The sequence below is a fragment of the Chelon labrosus genome (assembly GCF_963514085.1).
Source record: "Chelon labrosus genome assembly, chromosome: 17".
Lineage (NCBI taxonomy): Eukaryota > Metazoa > Chordata > Actinopteri > Mugiliformes > Mugilidae > Chelon > Chelon labrosus.
Window position 1 is genome coordinate 7,953,700 of NC_140350.1, and position 23,214 is coordinate 7,976,913.

Consider the following 23,214-nt stretch of genomic DNA (forward strand, 5'->3'; position numbering starts at 1 on the left):
GCTTCCTCCCACAGTCCAAAGACATGCTTGTTGGGCTCCGTAGTTGTGAATAGTTTTGTCTCTGTGTTAGCCCTGTGGTAGACGGGATACCTGTCCAGGGTGTACCCTGCCTTTTGCCCAATGACAACTGCGATAAGCTCCAGCACCCTTGTGACCCTCTAAAGGACAGATAATGAATGAACAATTTATTTTATGGCTGAATTTACGACAATGGCAATGAATAAGATGTAAGTCATTCTTCATAACAATCTGCAAATAAAACATGATAAATGCATGTGTATGTGTTTCTCACATGGTGATGTGTCAGCGAAAACTTTGTTCTGTCTTTGATTTTTTTACCCCAGTCTTTTATTTTATTTATGTTTTACTGTATTTTATTCAACTAAACACGAACTGTCCTTACTGTCAGATTTAGAAGCACTTTATCGTTTCCTGTAACTGTGTCAGCATTTTTGTAAAGCTATTCATCTGTTTAAGTGTTCTCACTTTCCCCTCGTGCTTCTTAAATTATCTTCAATAGCATGCATTTGTTTGTTCATTCATCTCCCTACCCAATAAACGTTTGATGATTGTGCTGCCTTCTTTATCTCACTCGAGCCGCACTCTGTTAAATTACAGTCAATTGAATGTATTTGATTGAAAAAGATCAAAACAAAGGGCGCATCAATGCATCTCGGTTGCACATTTCAATTGCAAGTGCAACATCACATGCGCTAGGTGGTGCACTGTGTAAGTGAGCAACTTTATAGGGTTTGATCATTAGTAACAAAATCTGTTGCTCAGTAGCGCCACTTGCGCTGGCCCAGCGGCAATACCTATCAGTCTTGTGTTATTACAGCCCTCATGCCAACGACAGAAACAAGTTGGCAAAACTCAAACACGGAACTGGTTGTCAGGACTGTCAAAATAAAACAGTTACTGACTAAAACAGTATTTTAGTTAAATTTACACATTGGTAACAACAAAGATATCACTTGATAACTAAATATAATTAATACGTAATATAATACTTATGTATAATATTTCCCCCCCAAAGTATTTCTCCGATGTTGTTAAAGAAAAATAATTGCATACTTTTACTTTGCCGGAAATGCTGTCTGCTGTCAGATATATGTTCATCTGGCTTGACAAAGCTTTGACCACGAATGAGCCAATAGGCTGTGGAAGGCAGAGTTGTCCCTGTGGCCGCCATTAAAGAAAGGAATCCATGAATTCAAATGGAAACCAACAGGAACCGAGGCTGAAATAATGATCGAAATAATCGTTAAAATATAGGCCGGTGCCAGATTTCGAGAGGTCGCTACAGGATGTACTTCGTTTTCAGGCTAAATTTTGCGATGGAGGAGTAAGGCAGGACGTTTTTATTTTTTTAAGCGGAGACCGTTTTAGGGCTAAGGGGGAGGGGGAGAGTTGCTTCTTTGCTCTCCTTTTCTTTTTGTTTTATGAACATTTTTCGCTTCCTTCAATTTGTTTTTACTGTGAGCTTTTGAGATGTCGACATAAAGACCGCACGGTCGCTTTTATCCGCTTTTAGCTCCGGCGGGGGGAACTGCAATCGGAAGGTTGTTGAATTAAACTATCCAAGCCAAATGTTACACAAAATATTTCTCGTTGATTAAGCCTGCACATCCTAGAAAACACCAATTCGAATATTGTTCTTTATTTCCCGGGAAGTGAAATGATGGAGAGTTGGACCTCGCAGTGAAGAAGGATGAGTTCTTGTTTTGTACCAAACGGGGCCAGCTTGGAGGATTGCCATTCCAATCTATTCTGTCTGGTAAGAGATTTAAAACTAAAGGAAAGCAGCCATTTTTAACTAGCTGAACGGGGGCTAAGCTAACGTTAGCCACAGAGGCATCAGTTGATAGCAGCTTAGCTAGGCTTACGGCCCTGTCGAGCTGACATCATTTTAGGACAACAAGGTACCCCACTTCGCTAATGTTACTACAGTACTTGTTTTTAACACTTTATCTCTTAGTTGTAACGCCCTGTCTGCTGCAGCATGCTCCCCCCTTTTCCTATCTGCAAACAAAACACTTGAGGTTAACGCCACTCGCTTGTAAAAGCTTCATTTACTACATTTCACAGAGCAACATATTTTGTGCTAGCACGAAAATAAATGTGCATTTTACTGCCAGGAGCACGACAGTGTTTTCCCAGCGAATTGTTGTTGTTGTGGCACTTTCTCCACCCCCCCCCCCCCCCCGCTCCCTGATGCCTTGTTTATTATTAACTTGCTGTCTAGTTCTCGTTGCATTTCCACTGTGTTTTTATCAAGTGGCGAGCCGTGAACCAAACACTTCGTGCACTCCGGTGTGCAGCGTCAACTTTGACACCGTCGGACCACGGTGCATTTGCAGTTAAATGCTGTTTTGTCAGCACTGACAACTCCAGGATGAGCGAATGTCAGTGCCCAACTTGCACGACTCGTCTGTAAAAGCACGCCCCTTAAGTCTTGCCTACACAGCTCTTCTTCTTTTCTTGTAACAGAGTTGTGTATTGTAACGGTGTTTGTTTGCAAACTATTTATGTAATATGTCGTCATGGTGTTTATTTCCGTCTTAATCTCCTTGGACTTCATTTAGTAATATTCAAACCAACTAGGGCACAGGCCCCAGGCTGATTATATAATCTGTGGCATTCATCCATGGGCATTGCAAACATCTACATAGCTCAGCTGCACATAGATCGGGAGGAAGTGTGTTTCTCTGAATATCTTGTTGTCATCGTCACTAGTTGCGATCCTGCCCTGCTCCGGCTTCACAGATACTGTTTAAATCCCCTGTGAGAGAGCAGTCAGACCCACTGTGTGGTCTACGATCTTGGCCGCAGCAGCAAATGTGGAGGTGTCCCCCCCGCCTGAGTGTACAGTTCCTCCTCCTCTGGCGGGGATAATCAAGATCATGGTCTGAATGTGTTTGTTGTCGCAGTTAATTGGCTTGTTAGCAAGCTTAACTACAGATCTACAGATTCACTTGTAGGTTAACTGAGGAGTGTGATGTGCTCCTCTTAACGTCACACTTCCCCTCTTGGAAGTTTTATGCAGCCTTTAGAAAAAGAATTGGTTGGATACTTGGATCAGTGTCATAGATTAAGCGACACTTTGTGGCGCATTGGCAAGACCGCAAAGCAATATGTGTATTTGCTGATAAAGCTATCTGATAAGTTAAATGAGAAGTGAAAGTAGAAATGCATCTGTAGCACACTAGAGTCTTGTATAATAACAATATAGTGAAATACTACACTGCTTTTACCTCAAATTGTCGCAGCTTCCTAGCTGTCCGCCCCCTAAAGGTAACATTTCACTGCAGAAAATCCCCAGTCTCTCGATACTACTCTGTTGGGTCGATTGTGTGTGCTGAACTCGTAATTACAATGTTTACGACAGCACTTGAAGGCAGCGTTGGCTACAGTGGACAGGCGAGATAGAGGCTGGTAGTCGTGGTGCTGTGCCTGTCTGGCTGACATTTTCCTGCACACTGAGACTAAGCATAACACCACTGCTGTTATGACTCACTTGCTGAACAGACTCCACTTTGTGGTTTTATAGTGAAAGAATGTGAACACATTGTGGCAGTTTTCCCCCCTTTCCCTTTACTCTGGACAGTCTTCTCTGGAGTTTGATGCTACTTGTTGCATACTTTTTTTTCCTTCTGTTATTTATTTTCACATTTTAAAGGTGGGGATTATTGGGATTTACTGGCAAGTGTAACTTCACTTTAGCTACATCTGTATTACTGTGAACAGTTGTTGCTGACTTTTAGTAATATATCAGTTGAAATACTGTGACTGTTAGTGCTGAAGAAAGTTTTTTTAAAGAATCACGTGGTGATTGCATTCAATGCGGAATCCAGCAAATTAAGTGGTCTGCATAAACTTGCTCAAATGCAACAGATTGAATTTGCAACCCAAAATGCAAACTCTGTTTCATGTCTGCTCCATGACAGGTTAGCTGAGGGAGAGAGGTGACAGGCAGGAAAAGAGACATAGAGGAGCATCTGTGGCATCATTTGAACAGCTTCACCTGTTGCTTGTCTCATATCTTGAAAGGCAGGAAGGCAGCTGTTTGAACACAGTGTTCCCTACTGAGACCCAGATCCCTAGGTTGCCAGAGGGAAGGTGAGCAGCTGGCAAAATCAGGGGTCACAACCCCCCCTCAAGTACGCATCACCTCAGGAAAACTTCATGCCTGTATCCAGTGGCTTTGGCCTCAGATTCCCTCATAATGCAACAGTGTGATTTTTGGCTTTGACATGAAAGCTAAAACTTCTCATCACGACTCGCATTGCTTACCCCGCTGGGACATTTTATAAGCAGTTGCTCACATACCTGAGCATTTACTAAGACATGCTGCAGATTCATCGTGCAAAAAATGTTTAAGCCACACTCACTGAGACAGCATGGAAAGCGTGACAGTTGGAAGGAAATGCAGCTATATCCTTGGCACCCTCTGCTTTTGCACACAGGCTGCAACTGATTTACTTTGAAAGGACAGACAGAACAACTGCAGAAGGCACATTTATCCTTGATAGAGCAGTCTGCCTCTTGGATATTGTTGATGGGGAGCGCAGTAGTGACGTCCCCAGTCTTTGACAGAGGGGCTTTTCAGTTCTGCCTCTTCTGGCTCAGGAGAATGTAAGGACAGAAGTGAAGATTTGTTTCTTCAATGCACGCATACATTTGTGCAAAATCAGATTAAAACTGTTATGACAACTTAAACAAAGCAGAGCTACAAACTGTTCGCAGGCTGATTTAAGGTCTCTACATTTTTGCGACATGACTTTTCAACGCAAATGTAATTTAACACTTGTGTAATTCCCAAGTAATGTAGCTGGGCATACATCTGTGCAACGAGAGAGATTGCTTGTTCAAGAAGTAGACTGTTTAAAAGGCTTGTTTTGAAGGATTGTACAACATTCCAGTACATATTGGTGGGTGTAGTTTTATATCGAAATGAATGTGTGCAAAAGCCCTGTGTTGCTATAGTTATCTGCAAGGGAAATGTTTCTTAAAATACTTGCAGTCAGTCTTTGTTTTTGCGTTTCAAACCCAGAATGCTGCCACCCAGCAGTGCTACATAAACTATCAGTAAGTTTTTAGTTTGCAAATGCAAGGATAAACATGAAATATTTCAACAGTGACGATGAGTATTATTGTATTGTTTGTAGAATTATAGATTACATAAGCACTTCTTCAGTCTTCATCATTAGGTGCATCCATTATGGATCAGCAGTGGAAATACTTGGCTTACCTCCTTAGTAAACAAAACAGATCCTCCAGGAAGCAGCTGGTTTTGTTGAAAGTGTTTTCAGACATTTTCTAATACCTAATTCTCCGTAATATGCCCAGCAGGTGCCATGTCATTTAATATGCACTCATCCATCTCTGGAGCTAATTGCTCACGTCCTCGCATCACCTTTCTCGCCTTTCCTATACTCATGCTGATTAAAAAGATACCAAAACAGAAAAGAGTAGTACTTCCCCCAGTGCAGGGACTTGACAACTTTTAGTTCAGATCCAGTTCAAGTCCACCTTGTCACTACTTCCACAAAGTATTGAGCTAAGTAGCTCAGTAGAAGTGTTAGGACTTAAGGATAAATTTACTATGATTGTGAAGAGAAAAGGCCGCTCGGAGTGTCAGGTATTAGACTGTAGTAAAACAATAAACATTTGGCTGACTTGACATGTTGCATAAGATGTAATTAGATTGTGGAAAACCTTCATAGCTCTCACTCTTCTTCCGTGTATTGTCAACTACATGTGTTCTATCAATCAGTAACTATTGATTACTGTTTTATGAGCAGAGGTTTTAACGACTATTAAAGCTTTATCACTGATCAGATTGCATACAGTAACATTTTAGATAAGGTTCAATCTTCATGTAGGCACCCCGTTAACTTGAGATATGTGTTGTGTGACGGCATCTACAGAGATCATTTATTGCAGAGTAATAATAAAGAAATGAGGTGATTGTGGCTGTTTGATAGAGTTTCTATCAGTTATAAAGTCCCATGTGTATGTGTATGGTAGTACACAACGATAGACTGAGAGTATTCCTGTATGCGTTTTCTGTACATCACAGCTTCTGTAGTGAAGTTTTTCTGAAGGCACTATTCATTAAGCATTTAGTGTCCTGCTTAGCAGAGAAACTGCAGTTTACCCGAAACGTTCCAATGGTAATGGAGACGGTCACAAAAAGGTGATGACTAGTATGACGACTGTAAGATCCTGTTGAATTCTTCCATTAACAGTGCAGCAGCATTAATCAGTACTTTGGCAGTGACTGCTGCAGTAGCTAAATGAACCAGGTCAAAGTCGGTGCCCACAGGATGTGGTCAGTTTGCCTGATGTCTACCGTTGCAGTGCAGTAACTATGGATAATGACGAGACGCATGTCTGTGTGTTCTCTGCTTGGTATTTTAGAAGTCGCCTGACACCAGCTGACGGTCAACTAAACTATTAACCGTCTCATGGTCATGTGTGCATCTCTGTGCTTCTCTTTGGAACTGATCCGTGCAAAAGTTTGTTAGTGGAGAAAGCTTGAACGAATTACATTCTGTTTGTATCTGTGTTTGTTCAATTCAATTCAGTTAAATTTTATTTATATAGCGTCAGTAACAATACAAATCGTCTCAAGACGCGTTACAAAACTGCTGTTGTCTGCTGTATTTGGCCTGAACTCTAGGAGCACTGATAATATCAGTCTGTGTTAGTTGCAGGTCATCTTATGAGGCTTTTCTTTTTAAAATATGACAGGAACTTGTAATACTATAAGCCTATTCAAGAGAATTCAAGAAAATTTGGATATTCTCTCAGAAACAGAAAAAGTGTATTTATACAAATAACTGTAATTTACATAAAACTATTTTCGGTTTAGCTACATCTGGCAATTACAGGGGAAGAGTTACTGGCGCGCTTATTTGAATAAGAGTTGTGTTATTCAAACCTAAGGTATCAGTGGACTGTGACCAGCTGGATTCTTGGCTGGCTGTATGCAGCAGATGATCATGTCTATAAGTGTGAAACCAATATATATGAGGAGCAGATGCCTATAATAGGTATAATAGGCCTGGAGGCCACTTGAGAATGAACCCTTTTACATGCTGAAATGCACAATACTGCTGGGGACTGGCCATGGTCCGGGAGATGGTTGGGGGAGTTCACTTGCTAATTGCCTATGTGTACTGCTTATGATCTGGTTTCACAGTCAACCGTTGTCTACACCCTCAGTTTGCTTTGTGTGCACAGATGTTTCCGAGCGAGTTGCAGGTGTAAAGTAGTGCTTCTCACACTCCAGCAGGAAGGAGCAGGCTAACTGCTGCAGCTCTGTTGTTACACACAAAACGAGCTGTGCTGTTTGAACCGTGGAGCTTGTCCTCGGCGCACGCAGCAGCCTTTGAATTCCTCACGAGCCAGACTATTCATCAGAGATCATGGTGTTTTGATCATGCACGCCAGCGACTGTTGTGTGTAGTTATGACGAGACTATAATGCAACCTTGGGCTTTTGTGTGCTTGCCAGACACTTTTTTTTCCCCCCTTGAGTTAGTTGTTGTAACAAATTAAGCACTTGCTGTGTTTATTGATAGTGCACAGTTTAATTGAAGAACAAGAATCTAGGCTACATGCTGTATCGTATTATGGGCACGTATATATAGTCACAACTGTTGTTCAGCCTCAGGTTTATTATTAATTGGTTCACACGTGTGAACAGATCATTGCTATGTCCTATGGCTGACTAACTTGTTGTGATCCTGCGCTGCTACAGCTGACGCCACACAATGCTCTGTTTTGACAGTCCCCCCCACTTCATCCCAACTAACACCACAAATCTCTCAGCTTATCCCTAGCCAAGCGAAAGACCACCGCTTCACCACAACCACGGGTAATCACTTGTTCAGGCTCAGCGCCTCTGCACTTGAGTTAAGATATCCCCTGAATTGTAATGGATTAATTGGTTGAATATACAGAGGGACGGCTTGCCAACTCAGCCTGAACGAAATGGGACTAAATGGAAGGAAAATGAACAGTCCATGTTCTCACAGATTACTTGAAATGTCTACAAGGATAGATGGATAGATAGACAGAGGACCAAGATTGCCAGCAGAAAAGAGCAATGCACGCTTAAGACACCGCGTGTGTGTTTTCTGGTAGTTCACATGTGTTTGTGTGCATGTGCTTAGGTAGACGTGGGCAGTCTGTCGGCGCTCGTGTGATAAGCAGCAGTGTTGGCTAGCAGTGGAGCGTAATGTTCCTGTTTTAACACTTAATAACCCCGCCAGTGATTTACTGCCTATGAGGCTTTTTCCTGTGTGTTTTGTTCTCTCTATAAAAGCCAGACAGCGTTTATAAAAAGGCAGAACACCCCCCACAGCACTCACCAATAATGAGGATTAAGGTGGTGAGACCACATCTACCAGCATTAGTTTTTTTCCTATTTGTGGTTTGAACATGTTGTTCACGGCGATATTGAAAGCACCTGAAGCATAAGTACAAATGTCCCAATTTTTTAGGGGCTATTTCTCTTTTGTGTCAACACACAATAGACCTCTATTTTTGTGTTGTGTATCTTTCCATCTTCCCTTTTCTCTCCCCATTTTCTGCTTTCTTTCCCATTTTGACAGCATGAGTTGTTGTCAGATGTAGTTGGAGGGTGAACTGCCCCATAAAAGAGGATTAATACCTACTCTTAACGCTCTGGTCAGCACATGTTTACTCTGAGGTGCTGAGTGGATCCTGAAGCAGCGACTCTGCACACTAACACTTTTTCTCCCCCCTCCCATCCCGCCCCCTCCCTTGTCTTGCAGGCTGACTTGACGGGGATCAAATGGAAGAGGTTTGTGTGGCAGGGTCCCACCTCTGCACCCATCCTCTTCCCGGTGACGGAGGAGGACCCCATCCTATGCAGCTTCAGTCGCTGCCTGAAGGCCGACGTGCTAAGCGTGTGGCGGCGCAGCCAGCGGCAGGGCCGGAGGGAGCTTTGGCTCTTCTGGTGGGGGGAAGACCCCAACTTCGCTGATCTCATCCATCACGAGCTTGCAGGTGGGGCTCCCTCCCTTGGCACACACATAATAATGCTTGTTTTATTTAGCCGTGTGGGTACATCCTATTTATTCTGCTTCTGTACTTCATGGAGGTCGGGGTCAGCTGTGGAACAACACCCAGGGTGCTTGTAGCGATTCAGTAATTGAGTTCAAGAGAACGATGCTGTTTGAGAAAGAGATGGTTCCTGCTGTATAGGAGCAGATCATTTTGCCTGCTGTTGAAAGATAGACGGATACTAAATGCGTTTTAGTTGTTTTGATAAAAAGGATGATTTAAATTGAATTATTCTGTGTGTCTGAGCGATTACTCAAGCAAAAAAACATATTCTATGAATATTAAATTCAGCAGCCTTCCACTACATGTTTTGTTAAATTCACCCAAGGTTGGCTGTAAAAGATAACAGAAAATGTAATGGACTCACAGCTTTTTAAAAGAAGCACTTGAATATATTATAGATCACCCTGTCAAGGATGGTTATTGGTTGTACAGTGAAAAATGATACCGATTTCACTGCTTGATTGTCAGGTAGGCACAAGGGAGATGTCCTGTAAATGTGAGCCTCAGGGAAGTGTTGTGATCTATGTAATTTGATACCCCCTAATACCTCACACCCTTACCTTCCTCTGACTGATAATCTAGTCAGCCAGACTGGCAGTGCCAACACCTGTAGGGCAACTCCCTCTCTCCGGAGACACTGGGCGTGATGCTGTGTTATTATTCCATGTGTGTTAGAGAGTGGGTTAACATTTCTGGACGCTGCCTCGCGGAAGATGAAACGGCACCTCTCGTTTTAATCCGAAGTAGAGCACGTAAGCTCAGAAGTCATGTGTCGCCATTCTGCAGAGGGGGAACAAGAAAGGAAGAAGGTATTAGAAACAGAGCTGAGTCCTATCATAACTTGAGTGAGAAGCACAGCATGCAGGAGCAGCCATGCAGAAATGAGGCAAATGCATCTACCCCCCACTTTCTTCTTTTTCCTCTTGAGTAACGGTCACATTAGCGGCGAAAGATGGAAAGGGCCATCTTTATGCATGCTCCCTGCCATGTAGATTGAACTTTGGAGTCGGAGCCAAACACAGCCCGTCTGTGACCCTCCTTCATTATGAGACACTGTGCCTCAAGTGGACTCAAAATGGGAGCTGAAGGCTACGATGGGCAGCTCATTCAAGCCTAACGGGTCCTGGTAATAACCTGAAGCGTTTGGCTCGGGCCCTCTAATGGAGTGTGCTACATTTCAAGTAGGAGGGGGTGGTATGGGGAATCTATATTTGGAAATTGTTGGAGTCACTGTTATGTTTTTACTCTGGCCTTAGGGAGATTAAACATGATATCTTTAGTGGTTTTGGGGATTAAAAAAAATACTGACCCATCTGCAGTGTATATTTCTTTCAGGTATTCTAATAAAAAAAACAACGTTTTCTGCTGTGCTGCTGGCAGGTCCTGTTTTAGGCCTGGTTTTCCTTGAATTTTTAGTAAGCCTCCATCTATCCTCTTGGGGATGATCTTGACATGAACACTGACAGCGACTTGCATCGTCAGCATCTGATCACATGTGTCACATTCTCCACTCGCTGCATTCACCTGTGTCTCTGTGTGAATGCTTTCTAAATGGGTGGTGTAATCCCTGTTTCTTGTTTTGGAAACTGCTGCTCTCCTCTTGCTAGTGGAAGCCGTCTTCCTTGCCCTTCTTGAGCCTCCCTCCCAGCACCCTCCCTCCGTGGGGCTCTGCCAGTGAAATGAAGCAGAGCAGTCTCTCTCGGTGGATCTAAAGTAAGCCAGAGGGCTTCTTCTTCTTCTCCTCCTTCCCCCAAACTCTGATCTGCAGCTGTGGATCAGTATGTTCAGGATAGTGCGTCCTGAGACTTGAAAACACAGCTGAGACCGTGATTGAGGAATGTCAGGACCTCTGTCCAGATGGCTTTACCTGGATCTGTGTTGCACTGGGAGTGGATGTTTTGGTCCTGTTTAGAGCCCTTTAGTGTAGTCTTTGTCTTTTCTGAGGCCCTAGATTCCTGATGGTTTTCAGTCTGACTGCCTAACTAGCAATAAGTTGGATTTCAGGCGGATGATCAGCGCACTGAGCACCAGGATTCAAGATTACAGCCCTCGCAGTGTTTGCGTGTGTCCCCCAAGAAGCAGAATGATTGACAGTTAGCTGTGTTTATGTACTCTCCTGAGTCCTCTCCCTGTGAAGGTGCAAAACCATCTAGCAGTGGCAGGGCAGACCACGGCAGGACCAGTCCAACCTGTGCATTCAAGTGGAATGTCACATCTGTTGTCGCCTTTTAACTGCCTCACTCTCTTTGCCACTAGTTTGATGTTTTTTTTTTTTTTTTTGCCTTTGGTTGTAGCCTCTTGGGAATTTTAAAAAGCTTTCTTTTCTTTATGTGTTTTCAGCCTCTTCTTAGTCTATAGTGCAATGTTGGCGGTAAACATGAAAATCCGCTCTTGTCCTTTCATTTCGGCAGCAGAAATGGCGCTTGCTCATTCCCCACACCCCCTTCCACCCTCATTAGATTAGCAGCCTGTGAAAGTCTTTTAATTTTGAGCAAGTGCCATTTCTGTATACCAGTGTGCCAGTAATCCCTTCTCTCCTGGGAGATGAGGGGAGAAGGAGTGAGCCAGAGTGATGGGAGTAGTGAAGGGCGGAAAACTTAAGGGATCTTTTAACGTCAGACGCTTAATCACCATTGAAGGAATGTAAGGGGAACAAACCACCAAGCCCCTTTTCTACGCTGTTGGACAAGCCGCCTTGCTTGCACGAACACAACGAGAAAACCAATTCTAATCTTCCCTTGGCCATGCACAGAAATTATTCCCAACAAGCGACATGCCATTGCTGAATTAAACGGCTTGCCTCCCCCTCCCAGTGGTTGAGTATATGCATGTATTCTTATGCAAATGACAGGCTCTCTTCATCGTCCTCTCCCCTCAAAAGCTGATGGAGTCTCCTGACCAGGGGCATCCAAAGCTAAAGATAAATGGCTGCCTTTTCCTCCTCTCAAAGACCCACTAATCTTTTTTTTTTTTTGCATAGAAATTAGGAGTAGGTGTCTGTGAGGGTAATTGCTCTGTGCACGTTTGTCTAAGTTCTTAGTAGTTTGCCGGAGTCTCTTTCCCCTGCACTGCAAGTCCCACCGGGGCATCCGCTGCTGGCAGACTGACACCACATTTCTCTCTTGGGTCTTTCCAAGTTCACAGTTTCCTCAGCTGACTATGACTCTAGAGTGGTGGGATCCTGCTCTTTTCTGTCTTTGAGCAACAAAGCAGGGATTGTTCGTTGTTAAGGAGAAGGTTAAAAGAGAGAGACGGTCATCTGTTGTCCAGCACAGGTTATCAGCGAGCCATCTCCACCGTGATCATTGGAGGCTCCACATCTATTCATTGGTGTTGGGTCTGATCTGTTGAAAGTGCGAGAGAGACATGATGGGGGAGGAGAGAGGACTGCATGTAAAACATCGATCTCCTCCACCAATGTGGCGATGAACGCTTGTTGGGCTCACTCCAGCAGCCCTCCGTGAGCTTGTTATCAGTAATCTTCCGGCAACTGTTATTGTTTTTACTGATATGCAGTCATTCTTTGAGTTTTTCTAGCTTTTCCAAGTTCATACGATTTTTTTTTTTATCCTTGTTTGATGACTGTCTTCTGTGAATTTGAATCAAGGGTGAAATAAAACCAACCCTGCTTTACACCTCAGGGCAGAATTTCCAGTTCCAAAGGGCATATTTCAGTAGTCTGAGAGGGGCGTGTTGGCTGAAAGTTTCACTTTCTCACTGGTCTTCCTATATTTTTCCCCTCCTCTGTGAAGATCTCACAACTTCAGTATTACTGAACTGCCTTCATGTATGTTCTGTTTGAAGCAGATGTTTGTTGTCAACAAACATCTGTGCCATTCAAATATGAAAATGTGTCTGAATTTGACTGGCATGGGTTGTGGTCGTCTAGTCAGTGATTGTAAATTGAAAGATTTCATCTGATGTTATTTTAGTGCAGAACAGATTATTGATGATCAGTTCTTTGCATGGGGAAGAACTGATCACACTGATTTCACTGATCTAGTTGACTGAGGGAAAAGGTACACGTCTGTTTTCTGCTGTTAATGGCATCATTGGATTATTATTCCCCTTTTATATCCAGCAGAGCAAGGAGTGAATCTCAAGTAAAACTCTTGCAGATCAAACCGCTGAGAAGTACGTAATCCAATCTAAGGCATCAAGAAATCTTACTGCTGTGTGATTGTCTTAAAGCACAGCAGTTTAAAATTACTCAGGCAAGCTGAATTTTTGGTTGTGGTGCATGATGATGTGTTGCACGTGGGAATTTACATTTGACTTTTTCCTGATCTGAGTTAGACAGCTCTGATTTTTAAACATGAGTTGTGTTAAATTTGGTAAATCATGTTTGACTTGTGCTCCTACCACACAGCCACTCTCTTGTTTCCTTCAGCTTCAGCCCATCAATACCAGGTGCTTGCATCGAGAATCGCGCTCGAGGGTTCCATGCCTTCATCTTTATGACTTAAGTTTTTCTAGACAAAATTAAAATCTGGGATTACATTTGGGTGTAACAACTGCAGTCTTAAAGCAAAACATCATTAACTATACAGCTGTCTGCCTTTGCACTGCATCTTTTTTTTAATAAATTGTAATGGCATATTTGCTGTCATGGATAGTGACACAAGCCACAACAATGACTGTGCTACAGATTGAATCCCACAATGATGTAAGGCCCCCTCCAGCCCAGTGGATGCCCTAGGCAAGGATTCAGAAAGGAGAAGTGCCGCTCACTCGTTAGGATTCCCAAATGTTATTGACTTGGACAGCCTGTGAAAGTCAAACTGGATTTTGAAATATCTACACTTAAGCTGTAAGACATGAACAAAACGTGTACAGAAGCTTTAAAGTGGAGAGACAACTGGCTTACAGAACATTAATTGGGACAAGAAACACTTTTGTAAATGACAATTAAAAGTCCTACAGATACTGGTCATGTTGTGTTTTATATAATTGATCTATACAGTAACAATGTGGGTTAGGACTGGGTTTAAAAAAAAAAAAAGAAAACATTTTCTGATTGACATTTTGATTTGAAAGATCCAATATCAATTAATATAATCCTAGGATCAATTTAAAAAAAAGACCCTTTTCCTGCATCCTCTCCTGACTTGTTTCGCACAACAAAGACTGGGTAACGAGATTAGTGCTTGTGTGATGGCAGGGTTGCCAGATCGGGCGGTTTCACGGTTGTTTTTGGGATCATTTTGGTGTTTTTTCTTATTACTTTTTAATGTTGGTTTGAAACAGAACCAATTTGAATTTACTCTTCCCAAGACGGCGTGTGCATGTGTGAGCGCACTGGATGTGTGCTGCTTTCTAAAGAGTAGATAATCTGCAGTGTAATCAGCGGACTACATGACATCATCAAATGGCTTCCTAGTAGCCAGATGTGAGTAGTAGTGTTGACTGGCTGCTGTAGTTTATAAAACTGGCTGATTTTCTTTTACGATAGATTGCACCAGTGTAAGCAATCTGGGTAGGTAAAGTACTAAAGAAAATATCGATCTAATATTTTGTGTGCTTGATGTCTGGCAGCATTTTGCATTCAAAAAGTCATGATAGCAGAGAAGAGAAGCTGCACAAACGCAAAGCCATCTGTAAGATGTGAAACTAAACCCTCAGATCTGTGAAACCAGTGACTAAACCAATTTAAAACAGTGACAAACTAAATTAAAAACCTCTTTCAATAAAATAGATTTGAAAGTGAAATATCTCTAAATGAATTGATATTGAAGGGAATCAGATTGAATTGGGACGCTGTGAATCGAAATTGGATCAATTCAGAAATTTTGTAGCGATACCCAGCCCTAGCCCTGCTGAAGGCCTACACCCTGAATTCGTGAAGCTGTGGATGTGTATCAAAGACAATTAGATACACTTGATTAACCTTAGCTCAGTATTTGTGGGGCTTTCTCTTTTTTTCCCCCTTCAAAGATGGTTCTAAACTTCAGAGTGTATTGGAGAGATTGATGAATAGATAAACCCAGACCAGCTCTTAGGAGGAAAAAGTAGAGGAGGCCAATGGCTTTTGTGCTTGGGGATCAATTTTCCAGGGCTAATCTCCTGCCTGTGAACCACCCTCCGCTTTGCTCTTTTCCTCCTGCTCCATCTCCCTCTCCCGCTCCCTCTGATGGATCTCCATTGGCTGGCAGAGCGCAGGGACTCGGCCATGCATGCGGCTCTGGCCCATGGGTGCAGTCTCCCTCTCTTCTCTCTCTATATATCTCTCTTTTCCCTTTCTTGCTCAAGAAATATTCATTAATTAGTAATGGAGACTTTACAGAGCACTGCTGGTTCTCTCTCTCTTTCCTTGCAGATAAGGAGGAATAAGAGGGGGAGGTGGAGGAGAGGAGGAAAACCTTCTGGCCATACTTGGTAGAATCCCCCTGAGCACAGTTGATCGCAAGGCATTAATCTTGCTGTTTAATGACTGACTGCTGCTCTAATTGCTTATACACAGATGAGCAACTGTGTGTGGGGAGGGGCACCTCTAAAAAAAATTCCTCAGCTTTTATAAAATTCAGTAACTTTTTCTTCATTGTGTATATGTAGACCCCTCCAAAACACCCATGTCCCGCGATGTAACTGCCGGTCTTTGGTTGAGTTTTTTGGATTGTAAAAGGCCCTTTGCTCCCTTGTGTCAAAAGGTGTTTCCAGGCTTCAGAGGTGGATTCCTAACAGAGCTACTGTGTTCCCGCCTAAGAGCTCTCATAAAGGTCAACTCATCTGGGTCTGCTTCACAGGAGGCAGAGACATGAAAGTGTCCTAACCATCAGCTTAGCCCATAAATCTTTGTCTAAATGAGGACACTCTTCTTTCGCCTCTTGCGCTGACCATCGCCCACCGTGCACCACCCTCCCACCTTCCCTCAAACATCTGTCAGCAAGCTGGAGTTTTGCATGGGTAGAGAAGGTTTAAATTGAAGCTCGAGGGTTATTGGTTTGGGAAATCTGTGCTCAACAAAAAAATAATCAATAACCAAAAACTTGGAGTGATTTTTAAAGAAAAAAATCAAAAAATTTGCCATTTCCAATTTGGAGGATGTGACAATTTGATGCTTTTCTTTGTCATATGTAATAATTAAGTGAATATCTTTGTGTGTTGGACTGCTGGGTTGATTTAAAGCACACAAATCATGTCACTCAGGACTCTTGAGAAATTGTGAAGGACATTTTCACCATTTTCCATACACTTTATTTTCATTAATCAATATTTTCCATATTAATTTGTGAGGCTGGGTTTTAAAAAAAAAAAAAATCGATTCAAATCAACCTCGCCTTGAACGATCCAACATCGAGCCATCAGTTTGCTGGATTAATTTCTTAAAACGTGCGCTGTTTCCTACATCCCCTCGCTAGAAATGACGCCGCGGTCTCGACTTGTTTTGAACAACAAGGCTGCGCAACAAGACTTGTCCATGTGCGAGGGAGATCCAAAACATGAGCTCCAACTCTGAGAAGACTGTCAGATGTACAAGCTGATTGGATTAAAAAAGGATGGCGGCAGAGAGGAGCTGAGCAAAAGCGAAGCCATGTGCAAGATGTGAAACGATTGGAAGCGATAGCAAACCCTTTTAATCCGTAATAATTGTTGTCACAGGCTTAGGTATAATTTCAAATTATTAAAGATGTTTCATGAATAAGATGCTCACACTGACAACTGGTTGTGTAAATATTGTCTTTCTGTATGTTTTACTATTTAGCACCTTGACTGTGAGTCTATCGTGGCAGTTTAAATTGACCATATATTCGTACAATTCGCCGTCTTTCAAGACTAAAGAGTGGTTACCTCTTTAGACAAACCTCATAGTCTGCTGCATGTGTTGATGGTTAATGTAGAGGTGATGCTTTTGTCTCATAGAAGGCTAATGGGTGTCACTCAGGGACCTAGAAAGCCAAGTGCCACCAGGAAAATAAACATGTTCAGGGGTTTGTTTTTAAGTGTTATGGAATTCGTTATTTTCTTTTCCCCCTGGAGTTGTTTCCCTGTCATTGTGGCAGTTGAGTGCAGACATGTGTTACCTTTAAAAACAATTGCTTAGCCAACTCCCATCCTCCCCGGAGTCACACCTACCTTTTTAAATGGTTTCAGATATATTAATTACTAGTGAGCTTGTCATTATTCATATTGCAGTGAATGCTTTGCGACTTTGACTGCAACATTTTTTTGTCTCTGTCCGTCTACATGAGGTCTTTAGAACACTTGACGTGAAACAGACGCTTTATTTTAGAGCGGCTTTGTGCTAGAGGGAGGGACCGGGGAGTAACAGGCGACAGGAAAGAGGACACACGGAGCAGATATGGTCTTGGCAGAGAAAATCAGATCAGATGGAGAAGTAGGTGTAGGGAGGTTTTCCTGCTTACAGAGGAGCCATCGTACACAGAGGGTTTAAGTAGACCTGGAGGTTTGGCTGCTGGTTGGATGTCTCTTCTATCCTAGCATGGAAGTCAGAACAACTTCCACGACTACTGTTTTTCTGTAGTGGAAAGTTGATCAGGCAGCGATGCGCGTCACTTGCGAGCTGTGGGTTGAATTTGTTTATAACAAAATATCCGCCAGACAGAGAAGCTGTTTAGAAATAAATGACAGGAATTAAAGCATTTATTAAGAACTTTGTTACTCTGATTGGTTGTAGTACTATCCAATTGCGTGCAGATATATATATTTTTTTTCTCTGTATCAGTTAAAACATCCTCCGTAATTACATCCAAATGTTACCAGATTTATATTCTGATGAGAGTCTGACTACACCACGCTAACAATATCAGTCACATGGATGTGTCTCTTCTGTTTTAGAGTTTGCCCTAGATCCTAATTTGTTTTGTTTTTTTCTCTCTCCCGATCTCTTCTCTTAATCTGTCACCAGTGCCGCAGCGGGCCGACTTTCTTTTCTTGTTGACTTTTTGCCCTCTTGCCTGCCATGTCTCTCAGGACGGCCGGGCCAGCTGTTAAATCACTCAAAGCAGGCATGGTTTAAAAAAAATAAAAAATAAAAAATACACAACAAGCTCTTGATTCCACGCATGCTGCACTCAGATTCACATTTTCTAGAAAGTTAAGTGTCTTCATGCTGTTGTTGATTTATTTTTATTCCGCAGTTGCTGTTAATTTTTAATGGGAAATTGCCCTTTTCCTTCCTTTTTCCTGCCTTTGCCCTGCTTTTCTGTGTTCCTGATCCCTCAAGATATGTGTGCACCTGATGAATTAGTTTGTTTCTCTCAAAATCGTCGAGCACGTAGCCTGCTTTCACTTGGCCGCTAGCCTGCGGTTGTTTTCCTTTGGTGGGAAGTAATGGTTTAAAGGCCAGCTGAAGTTGCAGGGTCTGGTAGAGCTGTGGCATTTAGATTTGATGGGGTCGGGGATACATGTTTGCTTTTTGAAATTGCCACATTTTGTTCATAATATTTATAATTGCACCGTTGCAACATAGCTGGCTGTTTGCTTAAACTCAGGAAAAGCATAAAAAGAATCATCCTTAATAAGCTTTGTGTACCTGCCAAGATGGCACAGAGCCTTTAGTTCCTTGCTTATTCAAAGAAGGAAACCAGTGTAATTCCCTGTGTTGATAGCCTTGGATTCCTCTGTATTTAAAGTATTGTTACCTACCTTCGCATTACAATAGCAAGCCAAAAATTCACTTAATAACTCAATAAACTTTTGATTAACTCGCTTCTGGGCTGGCTTGTGCGGCCCTGGCACACAGCAGGCTGACTCGAAGGGTGGGTCACACTCGGTATTTATTTCATCTGTGCTCATGCAGAGACAGCACACTCGGGGAGATGTTTGCTGCAGACTTGACTGAAAGGAGCTTAAGTGCTGTAAGATGTGAGCAGTGGCTGTTAATGAGATTAGACCAGCATTCAGGCCAGTGCAGAATGTGATTCAGAAAGCAACTCTGATATCGCTCTAACGGTACATTTCTTCATCCTGAGCGGTTAGGTGCAGTTCGGTCACGCCCTATGAACCAGATAATTATAGTCCTGTGAATCTAACACAGTCCAATTACAGTCTAACTCCAAGCAGGTGTAGAAAAGGCATTCAGAAGTGCGAGTTATATCTGAGTTTTTGCAGTGTGGTGATTGCTCTATGTTAGCTAGTCTTGTCAGCTCTGTGTCTGCCTGTTTAAAAGCATCATATTTTTCCAGTCTATCAGTGTCTCTGTTCCTGGAAATGGCTACATCAAACATGTTATCTCATTTCATTAGCTACAGCATCACCCCAGTATGTCTTTTAGTGGATCAAGGCTAAAACTGACCAAGGTACACAGACGGAGACATGACACATGGAAGTGTTTATCACAGCAGATATGTTATCATTCTCGTTGTGGTCATAGATGACACTCAAAGTGTCAGAGCAACAATATAATCTATATTTGTACCACACTTCTTTTGCCTTTAGTTTATTACATTACTTGCTGATCAATTTAAATCTCGGTTTTCCCCTCCGTACCGAAATCAAAACTGTACTGTGCAGTACTGTTGAGCTGTGAATTTTCTGCACTCTTCCACTCCTAAAGCCCCCAGTATGAAAACTAGAAGGTGCAAAGGAACATCTGAAACCTCACCAGGCAGCAGAAGGTTTCTACTTAACCTCTCTCTCTGTCTCAGTGAGCACACACTTGTCTGCATTTACATGGCCAGTTTGCCGCCTTTTTTCTAATGTCTCTTAAGAGTTAACTGTTTTGCATTCCAGGAAATGTGATATGTCTGCATCCAGGTGTCCAGAGCATCACGCTCTTCAGTTTGCACGAGAGTAGCGTTCAAATTCTGCCTCCGTGATTAGTCTTGAATGCCAAAGAGATCTGTGGGTTTGATTTGTTGATGGAGCTGCCCACGGCTACATCTGTGTTTATTAGACAGTTTGTCAGGCTGGAATTGCAGGGTGTTCCATAATGTCTATAGGAATGAATTAATTCACTGCTTCAGTCAATAATATCCCCATACACAATGTATTCATGTTCAGTTCATCTGAAGTATATGTATATTTAGTGTAAATATATTCAGTATTCTTACCAGTGATGCCTTTTTATGACTCACTTTGTAACTTAAACAGTGTAGTGCTGAGTGATAAACAATGTCTGACTGAGAGCTTGGTATTGGGGGATACAGTATTATGTGACGATATGTTAAGTGTGACAGTTGGTACTCCCATATGTCATCGTGTACACATCCATGAATATCCCTTTTGGTGACTGTGCCATCTGATCAAGTGCAAGAGCTGCTCTACGCTGTGCTCCCACTACCCACAGCAGCAACATGCGCCATCCTCGCTGCAATTGTAAATGGAGTTTTTGTGCTGTCAAGATTGACTTTATTCGCCCTGGAGTGTTCTCACTCGTTTATGAAAACGGCACGAAAACTCTCAAAAGCTTTCCCACTCCTCCCGTCCTCTTATGTCTTTCTTTTCTGTTTTTTATTTTGTTTTGCAGCCGAGGACGACGGGCTGTGGGAGAATGGCCTTTCCTACGAGTGTCGCACTCTGCTGTTTAAAGCCATCCACAACTTGCTGGAGCGCTGCCTCATGAATCGCAGCTTCGTTCGCATTGGCAAGTGGTTTGTCAAGCCCTACGAGAAGGATGAGAAGCCCATCAACAAGAGGTACGCTGGCACCATTTGTTCTGTTACACTCGTGTCTATGTTGTCTCTTCTTTTTGGCAGGTGTCTGCACATGTAAATGCGCTGGAATATAGGAATTTTCTGGGCTGTATCTTGTCATTGCTATTTTAGCTAACCTATGTCTCTTGTTGTTGGTTAGCGATGTGGGCTTGGAGCGCTCAACAATGCAACAAGAGACACACAGGGTTGCAGTCTTATGTGTAATTCAGTATGTATTTAACCAGCCCTTTCACTTCAGGACTGCTGTAGCAACTGAACTCTCTAGATTTCTTGTTTGGTAGCATACCTTGACAGCTAACTTTGTGTTTGCTCTTTTTTATGCCCAGTGCATGTTAAACCTAGGCAAATAGCTAATAGTTAACAATGGAAATCAGGTACATCCCAATAAACCTGACCTTCTGCTTTCTGATCATAATCAATGATTTGCATCTTAAATAGCTGGAGTGCAGTAGGCTGGTTAAAACCTTTCTTAATACTTCAGCTAACGTACTTTCATTTACCTATAAAAGAGACGGATACTGTTTACTGTAGGTAGAGCACTTACCTTTTATACGAGGCGTTTGTTTTGCAGAATGAGTATTAACATAAGCTGCAGTAAATCCTTCAAGGGAAAAATTTAATATACCCTTGAATACAATAATAAAAGAACAGGTGTTGTAAATGTGTTCTATTCTCAACAGATATCTATATCTCAAAGTTATGTCTACATTTGCAACATTGCATTGGCTGGTTCTTATCGTGCTTAACTGGGTTTCTCAGGCACAACTGAATGCTGATACTCTAAATGTAGTTTAGCAGGAGGGTCACCTGCAAAAATGTTGTTGAAATATGTGCAAAATGAATCCAAATTCTGTCGACGTGTTTGCATGTTGTTGCATTATTAATTTAGTTCAAACTACTGGCTGCTGTTCATTTATGTTGTGTGCAGTTTAATGGTGGGTCACTTGCTTGCAGTTTGCGTTGCATTTAATGGAGTACTAATGGACACCTTTGATATGCTCCTGTAAACATGGCAAAAAAAGCACGGTAAATTAATCTGGCTTTATATAATATGATTTATGTTTCAAATAAGCCTGGACTGGGACTTTGGTAAGCTGGCACTTGTATTCTACACAAAATTTATGATATGAGCGTGTTTAAAAAAGACCAAAAGAGGTGCCGTTGTGCCAGTACTGTCTGTCTCCTATCTCCTCTTACTCCAAGTGTGTGTGTGTGTGTGTGTGTGTGTGTGCGCGTGTGTGCGCGTGTGCGCGCGCAGCTGAGGCATCCTCCAGCTCCTCGTTGCTATCTGCTGAGCTGGATTTCTGTCGGTGCCGTCGGTGTCTGGGCTTATTGATAACAGATGAAGACGTGGGTATTGAGGAGAAAGCGTCCACGCTGTGCCAATGCGTCTGCACCAACTCAGCTATTGTCCGAGGGGACACAAATCTTTTTAGATTTCAGTTTTGAGAAGTGCAATTGTAATATGAGGTCTCACAGATTTAGAAGCTAGTGTTGGTGTAACAGTTGCAGGGCAGCGTTAGATGAGAACACCGTTTGTGAAACAAAGCTCTAGAATCAAACAGGTTTATTCACTCAACCGCTTGCTCTGGTTTGCGTGTGCACGTGTCGGCGTGTTATTGTTTTTGGAATTGTTTTGGTGTCGCTGCCAGATTTTCCAGTCAGGTGTTCACAGGCGGGGAGGGGGCGGGGGCCACGGTGCAACATAATCTTGTACATGCACAGACACGTGCTTTTGTTTGTTTGCAGACCAGTTGCACTGTCCAAGTCAGAAATGACCAAGACTCTGTCTGCTGTTTCTATCAGCTTGTCTCTATCATTGCCATAGTGTGGGGTAGCAGACCAGGTTGCCAGCTTTGATGCAGACTTTTTACGACCCTGCACAATGACTGGCATCTCTACAGGACAACAGGACAAGTGTGATAGATTTTAATGGTATAATTATAGACAGTTGAGCAGACAAAACAATACTGAAGATCAAGCCACTTGTCTCTTAAGCACATGTCTTGTTTTTAGCTCTGTTGCCTCTTTACCCAGTACAGTGATCACAGAGGGCCCCAGTCAAGGGAAAAAAAAACAATGGTCTTTTCCTCTGCTCTGGAATTCACAGGCCACCCTCTGTCTGTGTGTCTGCTTCTCTCTCTCCTCCCTCGCTCTCCTTTCTCTCCCTCCCTCCTTCCCTCCATCCCCCTCTGCTGTCACAGAGCAGCTTGGGCAGGTTATAAATAGTGGTGCAGCCACCCTGAATCTCAGTTGTTGTCGTCAAGGATGTTTTTCCTCTCTCCTTTGGTGTGATCCTCTGTGCCCCAGCCACTCTGGGATTTTAACAAAGTACTACAAAACTGTGACGGAAACTCACTACACCCCTTATTGTGTTTCTTTGATGTCGCTACTGTGTCCAGACCAGCTGGTCTGATGCTGAAACATATCCTGAGCTATTGATGTATGAAAGTTTCTAGAAATTATTAAAGGGCTCACATAATACTAGTAGTTATTTC

The 23,214-nt window shown here is 42.6% G+C and overlaps 1 protein-coding gene across 2 annotated transcripts in view; it reads left to right on the plus strand.

The window, feature by feature from the left end:
- Positions 1–1,127: 1,127 nt before the first annotated feature.
- med13a (mediator complex subunit 13a) overlaps positions 1,128–23,214 on the plus strand; it is a 68,025-nt gene continuing 45,938 nt past the window's right edge. The window contains exons 1-4 of one of the 2 annotated variants that reach the window (XM_084564888.1): positions 1,128–1,562; positions 1,675–1,777; positions 8,807–9,041; positions 20,530–20,698. In XM_084564888.1, the coding sequence (XP_084421014.1) occupies positions 1,712–1,777; positions 8,807–9,041; positions 20,530–20,698 (470 nt within the window). In that variant the 5' untranslated portion in view covers positions 1,128–1,562; positions 1,675–1,711. Of the gene's footprint in view, positions 1,778–8,806; positions 9,042–20,529; positions 20,699–23,214 lie in introns of both variants that reach the window. The other variant, XM_084564887.1, reaches the window with a different exon arrangement.